Source organism: Lagopus muta, chromosome 23 (genome assembly GCF_023343835.1).
Source record: "Lagopus muta isolate bLagMut1 chromosome 23, bLagMut1 primary, whole genome shotgun sequence".
Lineage (NCBI taxonomy): Eukaryota > Metazoa > Chordata > Aves > Galliformes > Phasianidae > Lagopus > Lagopus muta.
Genome location: NC_064455.1, coordinates 2,137,677 through 2,153,064, shown reverse-complemented (window position 1 = coordinate 2,153,064; position 15,388 = coordinate 2,137,677). Strand labels below are relative to the sequence as shown.

The 15,388-nt window shown below is 56.2% G+C and overlaps 2 protein-coding genes across 4 annotated transcripts; one reads left to right on the top strand and one right to left on the bottom strand.

Annotated features, from left to right (window-relative positions):
* Nucleotides 1-1,318: 1,318 nt before the first annotated feature.
* TRNP1 (TMF1 regulated nuclear protein 1) lies at nucleotides 1,319-1,892 on the bottom strand. The gene has a single exon (XM_048968992.1). The coding sequence runs from the start codon at nucleotides 1,854-1,856 to the stop codon at nucleotides 1,320-1,322; it is 537 nt and encodes a 178-aa protein (XP_048824949.1). The 5' UTR covers nucleotides 1,857-1,892; the 3' UTR covers nucleotide 1,319.
* A 1,363-nt stretch (nucleotides 1,893-3,255) lies between these two features.
* Nucleotides 3,256-12,350, top strand: KDF1 (keratinocyte differentiation factor 1). 3 transcript variants are annotated; one of them, XM_048968981.1, is made up of 6 exons: nucleotides 3,256-3,506; nucleotides 4,583-4,915; nucleotides 5,516-5,679; nucleotides 7,426-8,532; nucleotides 9,421-9,495; nucleotides 10,165-12,350. In XM_048968981.1, the coding sequence occupies exons 4-6, from the start codon at nucleotides 7,437-7,439 to the stop codon at nucleotides 10,245-10,247; spliced, it is 1,254 nt and encodes a 417-aa protein (XP_048824938.1). In that variant the 5' UTR covers nucleotides 3,256-3,506; nucleotides 4,583-4,915; nucleotides 5,516-5,679; nucleotides 7,426-7,436; the 3' UTR covers nucleotides 10,248-12,350. The 3 variants fall into 3 exon arrangements, with proteins under 3 accessions (XP_048824938.1, XP_048824936.1, XP_048824939.1); XM_048968979.1 differs by having other exon boundaries at nucleotides 3,256-4,915; XM_048968982.1 differs by lacking the exons at nucleotides 3,256-3,506; nucleotides 4,583-4,915 and adding an exon at nucleotides 4,923-5,027.
* Nucleotides 12,351-15,388: the final 3,038 nt, after the last annotated feature.

The following is a 15,388-nucleotide window of genomic DNA, read 5'->3' as shown; positions in this document are numbered from 1 at the left end:
TTAAATTAAAAAAAGAAAAAAAAAGCAACACAAAAGCCGAGCTGTGATCTTCCAGCAGGATTCACGCAGCCTCTGAGGAAAGCTGCAGCAGGCAGAAGCGCGGTGCGGTGAAGCAGGAGCCCGGGCTGCAGCTGGCAGCGATGCCAGCAGGATGGGGACGGTGCTGCTGTGCCCCAGCCCTCCATCCCAAGGCTGGCGGGGTGCAGGGGGGATCAGTGGTCCTGTAGAAGCTTTCTGCTCGGCCCTGAGCTCAACTCTGAGCCTCCTCGGAGCCTGCAAGGACGGCCTCTGCCGCAGGGTGACATTGGGGCGCCTGAAGGATGCTCGCTCAGTGTGTCCCCACGCCTCCAGTCCTGAGCGTTATCTGCCTGATGGCAACCAGAGTCCCAGCCGTCCTGCTGAGCCCCGCAGGATCCACACAGGGTCGGCACTGCAGTAAGGACCGGTCCTCTTTGCTCCCTGCCCTCCCAGGATGCACAGTCTGAAGCCCAACCTGGGGCTGGTGGATGTGGGGTGGCCCCCAACCCCCTCAGTTCTGCATGGGGCTGCATTCAGGCTCAGTGTCAGCACTCATGTCCCGATGTGAGGCTTAGGTGGGGAATGGGCACAGCCCCATTGCGGCTGCTGCTTCCAGGGGGTGCCGACAGCAGGTTCCCCTTTGTTGCCTCCAGATCTTGTGATCTTCCAGGGAAACCTCCGGCCCTGCAGGATCCCCCAACCCCACAGAGGTTCCCAGACCTGCTGGGTTCCCCCCCACCATGCACTCAAGGGCCAAAATCCTGCTGTGTCCTTCAAGCATTCCAAACCCCACAGAGTCCCCCAGGGACCCCTTCACCCTCATTCTTCAGGGCACCCCAAGGTTCCAGACCCTGCTAAGTACTCTGGAGCTCCCCAATCCCACTGAGCCCCTAAAGGAACTCCAAGCATCCCAGCCCCCTCCCCATTAAACCACCCCTAAGGACTCCAGACCCCGCTGGATTTCCTCCTCCCTCCATGGGCTCCCCCTGACCCCGCAGGGTCCCCCCACCAGAGCAAGCTTTGTCAGACCCCAAAACCCACAGAATCCCCTTAGCACCCCCCCAACTCACAGCACCCCAGCCCATCAGGCACCCTCACAGTCCCCAGACCCCGCTGGGTCCCCCTGTGTCCTGCAGGACCCCCAAACCCACAGCGTTCCCATGACAGCTCTCACACCCACACGCCCCGACCCTTCACACCCCCTCAGCTCCCTCCGGCTCCCCAAACCCACAGCGTTCTCACGAAGCCCGCAGCACCCCACAGCTCCCCCCCCCCCCCCACCCCGCCACCCCTCCTCTTTTCTAAGCGGGGCTGCGCGGTGCAGCGGGCAGCCTCCTGCTGGGGGTGTGCACGGAGGAACGCCGCGCTCTTCCCGTCGCCCAGGGCACGCAGCTTCGGAGCGCTCGGGCCGCGGCAAGCAAAGCACCGGGTCGGGGGCGAGGGCGGCGGCGGAGCCCCTTCTGCAAACGCTGCCCCTGCGCGGCCAGCGCCAGCTGCGCCTGTGCCACGCCGCTCCCCAGCCGGCTCAGCGCCTCGGCTCGGGCGGCCAGGCGCAGCTCGGCGTGCCGCAGCGCGCAGTGCACCTGAACCACGCGGCCCTCCAGCTCCGCCGCGGCTCTCCGCCGGCACTCCGCAGCCACCAGGCGCCGCCGCGCCGCCGCCAGCTCCAGCGAGCCGCCGCTTCCTCCTCCTCCTCCTCCTCCTCCTCCCGATGCCGTTCCTCGTCCCGATGCCGTCGCTGCCGCTCCTCCGCCAGCCGCCGTGCCGGTGCTGCCGCCGGAGCGCTCCGGGCGCTGCTCGTCCGTCGGAGCCGGGGATGCGGCGTCCGCTGTCGCCATGGGGAGGAGACGGGCGGAGGGAGAGCGGCGGTGCGGGTAAAGCTGGGGGGCGGGGTGATGCTGCGTGGAGCGGCACCGGGGGGCGGCACCGACAGAGGGGAGGGGAGGGGATGGGAGGGGTGCTGGGGAGTAATGGGAGGGACTGGGTGGGATGCTGGGGGTACTGGGAGGGGATGGATGGGATATTGGTGAATAATGGGAGGGACTGGGTGGGATGCTGGGGGTACTGGGAGGGGATGGACGGGATATTGGGGGTACTCGGAGATGTGGATGGAATACTGGAAGATACTGGGGAGTAATGGGAGGGACTGGCTGGGATACTGGGGGTACTGGGAGGGGTTGGATGGGATACTGGGGAGTAATGGCAGGGGTTGGATGGATATTGGGGGTACTGGGGAGGGGGTACTGGGGGGACTTGGAGATGTTGGTGGGATACTGGAAGGTATTGGGAGGGGTTGCATGGGATACTGGGGGTACTGGGAGGGGATACTGGGATACTGGGGAGTAATGGGAGTAACTGGGTGGGATACTGGGGATACTGGCAGTGGATGGATGAGATACTGGGGGTAATGGGAAGGGACATTGGGATACTGGGGAGTACTGGGAAGGACTGGCTGGGATACTGGGGGTAGTCTGAGATGTTGATGGGTACTGGGGGATACTGGGAGGGGATGGATGGGATACTGGGGATACTGGGAGGGGATACTGGGATACTAGGGGTTCTGGGAGAGGTTGATGGGATACTGGAAGGTACTGGGAGCAATTGGATGGGATGCTGTAAGGGGATGAGTGGAATACTGAGGGGTAGTAGGATGGGATACTGGGATGGGCTGAATGGGATGCTAGGAAGGGATGAGTGGGATACGGGGGAATAGTGGGAGAGTATGGATGGGATACTGGGGAGGTACTGGGGGCACTGGGAAGGGATGAATGGGATACTGGGGGTACTGGGAAGGGATGAATGGGTACTGGGGGTACTGGGAGAAGTTGTGTGGGACACTGGGAGGGGATGTATGAGATACTGGGGAGCAGTGGGAGGGACTGGCTGGGATACTGGGCGATTAGTAGGAGGGGAAGAACGAGATACTGGGGGTACTGGGAGGGAATGGGTGGCATCCTGGGGAGAAGTGGGAGGAGTTGGATTGGATACTGGAAGGTATGGGAGGGGCTGAAGGGATGCTGGGAGTACTGGGAGGAGAAGAATGGGCTGGGTGGGAGACTGGGGATTATTAGGAAGGGCTGGGATACCAAGGTGATGGGGGATGAGGGAAGAGTCAGTTGGGATACTGGGGAGATTCTGGGAAGGGGCTGGCTGTGGCACTGGGGATTAGTGGGAAGGGTCAGGTGGAATACTGAGGGGATGCTGGGGAAGGGTGGGTTGGGATGGGATGTGGAAGGATTACTGGAAGGGTTGGTTAGGACATGGGTTACTGGGAAGGGTCAGTGCAGATACTGGGATTTTACTGTGAAGGACTGACTCAAAATAATTGCCTGGCTGGGTTTTGTGTTTTTGTTTGTTTGTTTGCTTCCCCTCTTTACAAAGGCTTGTATAGGCTGGGAAAAGTGGACAGGCAGCGTCATTTGCTGAGCAAATGGGATGAAGGGACACCACAGGGAGTGTGGGTCCCCAGTGCAGGGCTGGGGGCTGAGGTAGGCCATGGAGGGATTTGTGTGGATCTGGTGGCACAGGGGGTTGAACAGGGAGGGAAGAAGGGGAGTGAGGTGGATGGGGAGGGACAGGAACCTCAGGGAGGGGGGTCATTGAGGACAGGACTCTGAGGGATGGTGATCCATCGGGACAGGGATGCTTTGAGGCTAGGAACTTGGGCATGGGGATTACAGGGACAGGGACCTCGGGGATAGTGAGCATTGGGTGTGAGGACTGTTTGAGGCACAGAGCCCTGGGGACAGGGACCTCAGAGCTGGGGATCTCTGAGGGCAGGGGTGCTTTGGGACAGGACTCCTTGGGGACAACAATCCATTGGGACAGAGATGCTTTGAGGCGAGGATCCTTGGGGCAAAGAACTTGGGAATGGGGATTTCAGAACAGTGATGCAGAGACCTTTGGGGACAAGAATCCTCAGGGGGAGGGCACAAATACTGTTTGAGGTACAGACCCTTGGGGACAGGAGATGTGGGATCTTTGAGATATGGACCTTTGGGGGCAGGGATCTTCAAGAACAAGGATCCTTGGGGACGGAATGAGGGCTGTCTGAGATACAGACCCTCGGGGACAGGGACCCACAGGGACAAGGATCCTTGGGGACAGCATGGAAAAAGGGCTGCTTGAGAGAGAGAGAGAGACACCTGGGGCAGAGACCTTTGGGGACAAGGATCCTCAGGGAGAGGGGACGAGTGCTGAGATACAGCCTCTGGGGATGGGAACCTTCAAGGACAAGGATCCTCGGGGACGGGGGAATGAGTGCTGTCTGAGATACAGCCTCTCAGGGACAGGGACCTTTGGGGACAAGGATCTCTGGGGACAGAAGGTGGCGAGGGCTGCTTGAGACAGAGACCTTTGGGGACCTCTGGGACTTTCTGGGAAAGAAACTATTTTTTGCTACTTTTTTTTTTGTTTGTTTGTTTTTTCAGGTCTTTTTTTTTTTTTTAGAATTTTATACTTTTTTGTGTGTTTGAAGTGCTTAAATAATGGAACTAAAATTAGCCGCACAAGAAAAAAAAAATCAGAACAGGGCCGGGATATTATTTCTGTTGGCTCCCTTCAGATCAGCCTGACAAGGTACGGCCAGAGCTCTGCTTGAGATACAGACCCTCGGCGACAGGGTCCTACTGGGACAAGGATCCTCAGGGACAACAGGGGACGATGGTTGCTCGAGACGGACAGTGGGTCAGGGGATGAGTGCTGTCACAGACCCTGAGGACACGGACGCGGGGTGACGAACGTCGGCGCTCAGCCGGGCGCAGCGCTGCGCTCGGGTCGGGGTCGCACCGCGCTTCGCGCTTCGCGCTCCCGTGTCCCTCGCGGCGCTCCGTCGGGCGGGTCACGTGGGCTCACCTGGCCCAGGTGGGGCGGGGCCGGCGCCGCTCCCTGCTCGCAGGTAACGCCGGGACCCCGCGCGTCCCCCGCAGCGGCACCGGGAGGAGGGGAGCGGCCGGCGGCTCCTGCCCTGCCCCGCTCTGCTTTGCCCTCCCAGCTCCGCCCGCCCCGGGGTTCGTCCCCTTTCTCCCCGCTCCAGAGCCGGGCCCGACCCCCCGCCCAGGCCCCGCAGCCGCGTCCAGGCCTCCTCTTCCTCCTCCTCTTCCTCCTCCTCCGGTCCCATCGCGGGGTGCTGAGGATCCTCTGAGAGCGCTGGGAGCCCCAACCTCAACCCTCGTTGTCTCGGTGCCGTCCTACGGGCAGCGGGGCTGCGCTCCTCACCGGCAGCTTGCTGGGTGGGGGGCGTCGGTGGGGCGGGGGGCTCCTCCTGCAGGCTGTGCGTGGTTGGGGGGGGCTGCGGTTCCTCCTGTTCGTCTGAGCCGAGTTTGCACCTCCGTGTCGGTATCAGCCTCGGCGCTGGGGTCCTGCTGCTAACGGGATGCTCTGATCCCCCCTCCCGCCCCCCACCGGCATGGGTGTGGGCGAACCCGCGGGGCCAAAACCCCCATCTGGAGGATGCTCACAGCCTCGTTTATTTGCTTTGTTGAAACCTTTTTTAAAGGAATCTCTTTCTGCTGAACAATGACGATCTTAGACCCCGGCTAACTGGCACAGCTCACGGCTCCCACGCTGCTCCTCCCAGGCAGATGGTGGAGTCCTCTGTGAGGATCGGCTCCTTTCAAACCAGGCGCCTGTGTGAGAAGAGGGAAAGCTGCCAGCTGCCCTGTGAGTATCAGCTCTGCTGTGGATTCAAGTTACGTACAGCTGCGTTAAGCTGTCAGTCCCTACGCCAAAGAAACCCATCGAGTCCATAGGCTGTGTGCTCAGCACGGTGTGCTGCGGGCACAGAGGGGGGTGCTGTGACACAGAGGGGCTGGAGGTGTTTGTGAGTGGAGGTGTCATCTCTGCACCGGGCCTGGGTTGTCCTTTTCTGGGCACTGAAGATGCTTTGACATGTCAGAATGTTGTGGGTCGTTACGTAAGGGATGGCTGCAGTCCGGGTGTTGGATCTCGGGGGGGGGAGCTGGGTATGAAGGGAAGCATCCTGTTAAGCAGTGATTAGATCAGCTCAGATGGCTTTTGTTCGGTGCTAAATTCTGAGCTGAGTTCTGAAAACAGCGAAGCTGAGAACAGAGTAGGACTGCTGTTCTGAAGTGGAAGCAATGGAACTCTCTGTTCGTGCTCTGTCTGGAGAGCTCTGCCTGTTTGGCACTGGAATTGGGGTTTATATTAAATACGTTGTCCAGGAATGTGCAAAGGAACTCCAGAAACATGTGCTGCTTACAAATTGCTATAAGCTAATGGAGCCAAAAGGTTCCTGGAAAGCAGCGATGCGACACGACTGCTGGGGGAGTGTTTTCCCTGTGCTTCTTTCTAATGGTACTGCTGCTTTTTGTTTTCCTTTTTCTTTTATTAATTAAAAAAAAAAAAAAGGCAGTGATCTGATGAGGGCAGGTATCTGTGCTTGAGTTGCCCTATAGAAAGAATAAAGCAGGGACAGCCCGAAAGCACTTAAGCTGTAGCTGGGCTCTCGCTGTTTATTAATTGACCTAATCAGTATTTAGAAGGATCTCTTGGGGGTCCTGGGTGAGAAGCTCAGAAAGCAAGGGCAGCTGAGGGGCCCAACACAGCCTGGAATAAAAGCAGCAGTGATGAAAGCAGAGGGACAGCCTCGACCCAGCATCTCTCACTATGGTGTGTGGTGGCAACGAGAGCAGCTTGCTTTAGGATTCCTGCAGCACAGCCCTGTGGAAGCTTTGCTCCCACGAGATGTGATTTGAGAGAGGATCTTCAATCCAGATGCAGAGGTTGGCTTTCTCAGCAAAGTCCAGGACGTGACACGGCCGTGACTGGCAAAATTCATCAGTGTTAGTAATGCCATCGTTGCTAAATCCTCTAAATGTGAATGGTGGCAAATGATTTGGAGCATGAATTGACAGTTGCATAATTGATTACTTGTCATCTCCTCCTAGGCACAGTGTGTTTTGAAACGGGTGAGTGCTGTCAGGTAATCCCAGAGAATGCAAGGCAAAGGGGAAGCTGTTGAAAAGAGGATGCTTTCCCTTTGGAGCCAGGCTGCCAGCTCCACCTGCAGCTGCACTGTGCATTTATTGCTTGGAGGCAGCAGCTCTGCAGCCTGACTTCTGTAGCAGCACGAGGTGAACCTCTTCTGAAGGCTACGGGGATTTTGGTGCCTTAAAGGGGCCCTTCTGTAACACTTCTTTCCTGGTTTGAGCATTGAGTGAAAGCAAACGGTGTGGTTTGGTAGCTGGGGGACTCTGAACTGCACAGCAGCCTCCCCGTGTGTGCAGTGAGTGTGCACAGCGTGAGTCCTAGTGCCAAATGGTTCTCAGAGTACACTGAATTTGAGATGGAGCCTCACTGAATTTGGATTTGGGTCCTTCTCGTGTTACTGGCAGCTTGCTAAGGCGGCAGATGCTTGGCTTGACTTGAAACCTCCTTGTCCTTCAGGTGCTTGAGCCATGCTGGGCCGAAAAGCAGGACCCCCCCACAACCTGAACAGCCACCGCCAGAAAAACCAGTCCTACCAGCAGGCCGTGCCCCCGAGGAGCCGACCATCCAAGGAGGCCGAGGTCGGGCTGGAGGTGTTGGGTGGTTTGACTCCTGAAATCAAACAGAGCCGCACCAGAGCCCAGCAGATGCGGGACAGGAAAGGTCGCAAAGCTGAGCTCAAGGACTCTAATGGGAGAGAGGCAGAAACCATTACCTTCATCTCCGGCACGGCGGAGGCTCCTGCAAACCAGAGCTTCTGCTGTTCCTCTCTGTCTCATGCCTGGAAAACGTACAAAGCTGTTTTCTGTTGCATAGTGACCTGTGGGGGCTGCTTTCAGGACTGCAGTGTCTGCATCCCCTATCCAGGGCCTGCCGAGTCCTCCACCGACGATGGGAAGAATGGAGATTATAACGGGCGGCTGCCAAACAGCCCTGCCAACGTCTCTCCCACCGAGAAGAATGGGAACCAGATCAAAAAGTCCCACATGGGCAGCAGTTTCAGTTACCCAGATGTCAAACTGAAGGGCATTCCTGTCTATCAGAACAGGAGCCTGGGCCACCATCTGGAATCAGATTCGTGCTTCAAAGAGCTGCTGCCGGAGAAGCCCCTCAGGAACAGCATAGAAAAGCCTCCGCTCCCCAGCAGCCACCGCAGCTCAGAGGAGTATTATTCCTTCCACGAGTCTGACCTGGATATCAGCGAGCTGAACGGCTCCATGTCCAGCAGGGAGATCGACGTCCTGATCTTCAAGAAGCTGACAGAGCTCTTCAGCGTCCACCAGATCGACGAGCTGGCCAAGTGCACGTCAGACACTGTCTTCCTGGAGAAGACCAACAAGATCTCGGACCTCATCAATAGCATAACTCAGGACTACAACCTGGATGAGCAGGATGCTGAATGCAGGCTGGTCCGAGGCATCATCCGCATCAGCACTCGGAAAAGCAGGGTCCGGCCCCACATTTCTGTTCCAGCCAGCCAGAGCCATGAGGAAAAGTCCAGCAGAGGCAACGCGCCGGACAGTGGGAATGAAACAATGCTGGAGTCCACGGTCATCAGCCAGGACGGTACGTGCAGGATTCAGGTGTTACAGGGGCTGTTTCATCACAGCTGTCAGATGTGCTGATGGAGTGGGGTTGAAAACTGATGGCTGTCTTCAGGGTGGGCTGCTTTTCCTGGTGTCTGTCAATGGGGGTCTTTCTGTATTACCAGAGAGTTCTGCTTGTCACCAGTCATTGCTTTCTTGATGCTATCTCTCACTGTCAGGGAAGTTTGCACTGAGCAATGGAAGGGTTCGTTCTGCTGCTTCCTCTGCACCTCTATGCTAGGCAGAAAGACTGTGAGTCAAACTTAACTGGTATGACCAGACAAGCTGGCTTGTGCCAGAGGATGTCCAGTTACCAAGCTGCCTCTCTACCCCGTGTTCTAGCACCGTTCTTGGCAATGCCACCCTTAAACCACCAAGACAGAGTGCCTCATTGGAGCTCAGCCTTCCTACAGGAGGGGTGAGGAGAAGCCAGCAAATAGCCCTGCAAAGAGGGGGAAAGGGCTTTTGCCACGGTGTGGGTGTGCACACTTATTCCAAGGACACTGTCCTTGTCTGGAGCAGCCTGAATTGAGTGACCTCTAAAACAGGCGGGAGGAGCGTTGTAGAAAGACCTGGAAAAGCTGAGCGTGGGGTCAGGAGACATCCAGGAGTCACAGAGGAAACTGGGTGGCTGTCATGCTTCCCAGCTCAGCAGCGAGGTTGCTGTTGCTTCCTGGTATTTATAGCTCCCATTACTGGGACAATGGTGGAAGCAATCTGAAGAATAAGACGCTGCCTCTGCTGCTAGCTGAGGGTGGTGCCTTGTGAAGGAGAGCCTGGTGCACTCCCTGACAGGTGTCTTTACTCTTGAGTCATAGCTGCCCATCCTTTCCTGGCTTCTTCCTGACCTTCTTGGTTTTTCTTGCAGATTTGGCCGTGCAAATATCAGAGGAAACGCCAGCAGATGTGCTGGCCAGGAACATGAGGCGGCACAGCGGCGCAGGTAACGTGCCTGGCCAGAGGTCTTTGCAGTGGGCGCGCTGCAGGAAGGGGGGGGGTTGGCAGGAGGGAGCAGAGCACCCTGAGCTCCTCACACCGGTGTGCCTTCAGTTTTCACCCTTTGCTGAGGTGACGGCTGCCTCTTAGGGTGCTGTAAGGTGTTTCCTTCTCTCAGGAGTGAAGGGGGGCTCAGAAAGCTGCGAGCTGCCCGGGTTTGGTGGCTCCTCCTGAAAGAGAAGGGAACCCACTGTAGAGCTGTGTCTGTGCTCAGCATTCGTCCCAAGAGCTTCCAGTCTGCAGGTATCTTGACAAAGTCTGGGGCTCTGCCTGGGGCGTGAGCAGCTGAGGTCGGATCACATGGGAACTGTGCAAAGGGAAGCAGAGGAGAGCAGCTGCCTGTCCCCTGAGCTCTGATCCTCGTGGCATGCATGCTGCACTCCAAAGAGCTGCCCAGGGCTAAAAGACAAGTTTTCTCCTGCATAATAACAGATCTCTCCTAGAAGATGGCCACAATGCAGGCAGGGTTGTTCCCTGCCCGTGGGCTTTGTGTGGCTTTCTCCTCCCTCATGATACACAATGCCTTTTGTGGCAGCTGCTTGCCTAACTGCCTGGCACTTGGCTGCTATAGTTCACCATGTCTAATGTCACCGTCTCTTCTTTTTTCCTCTCCAAGGCTCTCCAACAAGCAGAGATTCCTCTTTCCAAGACACAGAGACTGACTCATCTGGAGCACCTCTGCTTCAGGTGTATTGTTAAGAAAAGGGACCCAAACAGCAGGCAGGCATTGCAAGGCTTTGCTGCAGATTTCTCTTTCCATATGGAGCATATTATGTCACTTTTTCCCCCCAGTCTACTCACATCCTTTGTTGAAGCCAAAGTTCTCCTACTGTCTGAGTTTCACTGGGAATTTTTTTTTTTCTTTGGACAATATAGAACATTAAGGAAGTGAACTGTGGAGCTAATGCACTTGGGAGGTGGAATGTGTGCCCAGGGAGGAGAAATGGACAAGGAAGTGCTCGATGATTTTATTTCCAGTCTTCACGTTCCAGCAATCTCAGTGACCCAGCTCCTTCCCTGCTTTGAGAATGTGCTGTACATTTCTTGCTTGCTGGCATTGCAGAAGTTAACCTGGGGAGGGGATGTCAGGGGGTGTCTGCGTTAGTGACAGTGCTGAGGCAAAGGCCAGGCACCCGCTCTCTAAGGACCCAGATCTCTGTAAAGAGCCTGGGTTGGTGGTCCCAGAAACACAGCTCCTCTGCCTGTGGCGTTGCAGATCTGCCTTCTTCCTGCTGCCCTTAGTGTCGTTTCCCATTGCCCTGTAAGGAGAAGGTTCAGCTGATGTGGTTTGTTTCAACTTTGGCCTCTTGGCCCCTCTCCCAAGATAGTGCCAGCTGCAGGGAGGCAATGCTTGAACTGCTGCCCTCCTCATCCTCCCCAGCTACTCCCAGTCTGATCTGAGCTGCACACATTGACCTGTGGCTTGCATGCCAGCCTGCTCTCCTGTCTCACTCACCACCAAGCCCTGTGCATTTCCACATCGTGCTTGTTGTCAGGCTGGCTGCTGGGGCAGCCCTGGAACGTGGGTTATATGAGGTATGTGAGACAATTCCTTCATTTTTAGTTCTTATTTTTTCTGATAAAGACTTGGACTGTTTGCTCTGCCAGAAAATCCCATCAAAGTGTCTGAACTTGAAAGCCTCCCTCAGAGAGCATCTGCACAGGACCTGGGAGAAGCCGCTTGCTCCTACACAGCCCTGTGAGCGCTCAGCACCTTCTCTTACTTCTGCTCTTCTTTCACAGCCACGTACAGCTGTGGCATTGCTACCCCAAGGGCACAGAGCCAGATGACCTTGAGGGCTGCAGCAGGAGGAAGCTGTACCTTGCTGGTGTTGCCACTTGTTTTTTTATCAGAAAGCAAACATGCGAGGCCATGGGACTTGTTTATACTTCAGGTGCCCTTGGACATGACTAGAAAATGTTGGGTTGGATTTCCCATCAACGCAATCAACACACCCACTGGTTTCTGAGGAGGGGGAAACCAAAGTCGGTCCCATGCTTTGGTGTAGACTGTGTTTGTGTGCCTTAATTGAACTGAAACGTGCCTTAATTGGACTGAAACGTGCCTTGAGTTCATAGCCCATGATTACTCTCCCAAAGGTTGGGGAGGGGGAAGAGGATTAAATTCTTGACGTAAGCAGTCAAACTTATTTAAGTGGCCAAAGTCCTTTGAAATGTGCAGCCCAAGTCCCTGTCAGAGCCTGTTTTTGTAAACTGCTCACATTTCCCAGCGTGATTTCATGAATCATGGACATCACTGAGACCACACCTTGAGACACTGACTGAGATATTGGCAATAAAGGGGTCTGAGCCATTGGCTTGGCGTGCCCTCCTGGTGTTGTCATCAGCATTGGCTGTGAAAAACCCTCTCTATGCAAGGAAGAGACATGAAGCAAGGACAGCGCGGGGCCCGGATCCACTGCTTGGTGACCTTCAGAATGCCACATGGACCCACTCTGCTTCCTGCTCCTGAGTGGGTTTGCCCATACCTCTGCAATGAGTTTCCTTACACCTGTACAGCACTGTGGCTCATGCAGCTCTGTGTGCTTTGCGGTGGAGATGAGGGGTGAGAATGAACTTGCAAAGAGCTGCCAGCTGCTACTACAGGTGCAATGGCACTTCTTTATGTTTAGTCTGCATATTGTGAGCCAATGTGTATGGATCAAGCTTGCAAAACACACCCAAAAGCCGAGTCATCTGCTGGACCCTGCAGCTGGTGCTCCTGTGCTGTCTTATGGCATTCATCTCCCTTCCTCACCCTTAACATCTGATTCAGTCTATTTTTTTTTAATATAAAGCAGGAGATGTGCTCTTTACCTGTGCTGTCTTTTGTGTTCTTGTGTTATGAGGGAGCCTGGACTGAGAAGGAAGGCTGTTCTGCCTTCCCAGCAGTGCGTGCACAGCGGTGTGTGTGTGTGTGGGGGGGGGTTGTTCTGAGGGCTGAATGCAGGGCTGGTGTGCAGGGCACAGGGAAGGAGGGTGCGGGTGCAGAACCCTCTGTGGAAACACAGGATCACAAGGGCGAAGCTGGAACTGAGCTCTGGGAGAACTCAGCCTGAGGGGAGAATTTCCAAGGGCGTGAATGCTTCTTGCTAGAAAGTGCCACGAGTGCCAGCTGTGCTTTGTTACATGAGGATTGCAGTTCAACCTGACCACCCTTGGCCAGCAGGCAGCGTCTCGTGCAAGAGATGTGTTCCTTGGGATGGTTTTAAGCCCATGAGTGGGCACTGCTGCCTTCTCTCAGCTGGAAACGGGCTGCTGCAGCGAGCTGCTGTGCCTGCAGCGCTCAGAACGGCCTTTTGCTGCCCCACGGCAATGCAGCCAAGGCTCCCTGCAGCGCTGCGCTGGCTGTCACTGCTGTCCCTGCCATCCCCACCTGCTCCTGAGCTGCCCTGCTAGTTCCTCCTGCAAGTCCAGGCTGTTTCTTTGCCCTCCGAATGCCCTTTCTGTGAGTTCCTGCAGCACTCTTCCTGGAAGAGATCAGTCTTCCTCCTGCGTGAATCTGGGCATTGCATGGCACAGGGTGTCTGTTCCTGATGTGCATCCCAGCTCCTGCTTCCCTGAGGATCCGAGGAGGACGCTGTGCTTCTGTCTGCTGGGTGCACTGTATGCACAACGCAGGACCTCATCTCCAAACCAGCAGCATTGTTCCAGATCAGTGCTGTCAGACCACTGTCATTTCTGGACAGATTTTATACCTTTGCATATAGAACAATGCACACACAGCTTCTGCATCCCCGCTGTAAGCTCTGTGCTCAGTAACCCTTTGCAGCATGAGTTTGCTGCATCGATCTGGGTTCGCTCACAGCTGCACAGGGAACCGCTGCTATTTTCTGTCTGCTGAAGGCCGTGTTTGCCATTGACCAAACCGTCAGAGTTGTTCATGGAATGGTTTTTTGTTGGCTTTTTTGTTTTGCTTGGAGCAAAACGGAGCAACCTGACGCAGTGGGGATGGCAGCCTTTCACCCCAATGAAGGTGCATGGGCACTTCCTGCTGGGAGCGTGACTCAGCACCGCCGTTCTCCTGAAGGCCGTGATGTTGTTGGGCTCAGCTGTGCAAGGAAAGTCCACAGGCGCTGCTGTGTGCGTGTCCTGGTGCTGCTGGAAGCTGTGCCCCCCCCGTACAGCAGGGATGGGATTTCAGCACAGCTTACAGGTTGGAAAGCAGACAATCTTCAGCTCAACTTTACAGCCTGGTCCTTCGTGACGGAGGAATGGTGGCTTTCCCTCAAAGCAAGCAGTGATGAGACAGATCTGCTGCCTCTTTTCCTTCCTTGGGGTTCCCAAAGCAGCCTGCTCCTGAGCAATCTGAGCAGTAATCATCATTAAAAAGAACTGCAGCAAGAGCTGTTGTTGGGGAAAAAAAAGACCAGGAGACACTTCTGGCACAGGAAAGCCCGTGTGGTCCAGCATTTTGCTTTTAAAAGATGGGAGGAGGCTTTGGCTCTTTTCTGGGACCAGGACCACCCTGCTGGATCCCACAGCATTGCTGGAGCAGGCCCAACGTCAGACCTTCTGCCCCACTAAAAGCCAAGGGTGCAGGGTGCAAGCTGTGCCCCCCCCAGCCTGGCTGTTGCTTCTTGGGGGCTTTCCCCAAAGCAGAGCAGAGCCTCAGCTGCAGCTCCGGTGGGTGGCAGCACTGACACGGCTTCTGCAGGTGTGACACACGGGTGTGACATGGCAGGGGACCTTTGGTGGCCGCCAGCCCCGAGCACAGCTCCTCCAGGAGGTGAGCATTTGCTGGGAATGAGGAGAAAGAACTGTTTGCTGGGTTTGGTCCCTGATGTCCCGTGTCACAGTTATTTTCCTGCACCGGTCACAGCTGGGAGCTGCAGTCTGCACTAACTGCTCACTGAGGTTTGTGCTCTTTAAGCCACTTCTGCTGCCAGACCAGAGCTGTCCTGCCTGGCAGTTGACTCCAAAGGAAAACACTTTTGGGAGCCAAAGGGTGTCGGGTTCAGCTCAGCCAGTGTGGCTGCTGGGTGCCATGCAGGGGACAAGGCCAGCAGGAGAAACACCTTCTGTTCCGCTGGCCACAAGGGTTGAAGTCCAGGGGCAGTTCACAAACAGTGCAGGACATTCACCTGCCAGCAGTTCAGAGCAGAGCTGGGACTGCTTCTCCCAGGGCCGTTTGCATTTCCTTTCTGTGTCCAAAAGAAAGGCAAATGGCATTGTTTCCCTCTCTCCCCACTGCCCAGGTCCCAAATTCCCCAACAGTTTATTCTGGGGTTGCTGCTACCTGCTGTTCTTGGTGCTGTTTGCTCTTAGCTGCTCCCCTGCTTGCCTCCTTGCCCTGACCCTGAGCAGTACCAGCCCCAGCTGGAGCACTCAGGAGTCCCCCAGTTGTGGTTATACCAGCCACTGCTTCAGGCTCACACCAGCAGAGACCCTGCAAGAGGCTGAGATGCTGGGTTTGGTAACAAAACGGAGCCCCACGTGGTGCCAGCAACCCATCAGGGTGCACTTGGGGCGCCAGGTGTGGGTTAGCGGGGTGAGGAGGTTTTGGGGAAGTAAGGAGGGCTGGGCTCAGTGGTGGTTATGAGCAGTGCCCAGGGCCTGCCTGTGCTTGCTCTGCAGGAGGGGCCGGCTGCAGGTAAGGAGCCCAACCCCACCTGCTCACCCTCAGCTCTGGGAACGGCCTCACTGCTTTGCCATGGAATACAGAGAGAGCTCAGTGCACCCCCAGAACAGCAGCTCAGCTCCCAAGCTCCCCTGTATTTCAGAGCAGGGTACAAGGACACAATGCCCTCTGCTGTGTCCCACTGCCACCAAAAGGAAACGAGCCCAGGGTCAGCTGCAGAGCAGCCTGGAAGGACCCAGAGCAGAGCAGACACATCCCA

Bases quoted from the DNA above. Each gene is read 5' to 3' on its own strand.
- TRNP1 (XM_048968992.1), bottom strand. From the start codon at position 1,856: ATGGCGACAGCGGACGCCGCATCCCCGGCTCCGACGGACGAGCAGCGC.
- KDF1 (XM_048968981.1), top strand. From the start codon at position 7,437: ATGCTGGGCCGAAAAGCAGGACCCCCCCACAACCTGAACAGCCACCGC. The intron at 8,533-9,420 runs GTACGTGCAGGA...TTTTTCTTGCAG, and splicing joins CACGGTCATCAGCCAGGACG to ATTTGGCCGTGCAAATATCA. The intron at 9,496-10,164 runs GTAACGTGCCTG...TTCCTCTCCAAG, and splicing joins GAGGCGGCACAGCGGCGCAG to GCTCTCCAACAAGCAGAGAT.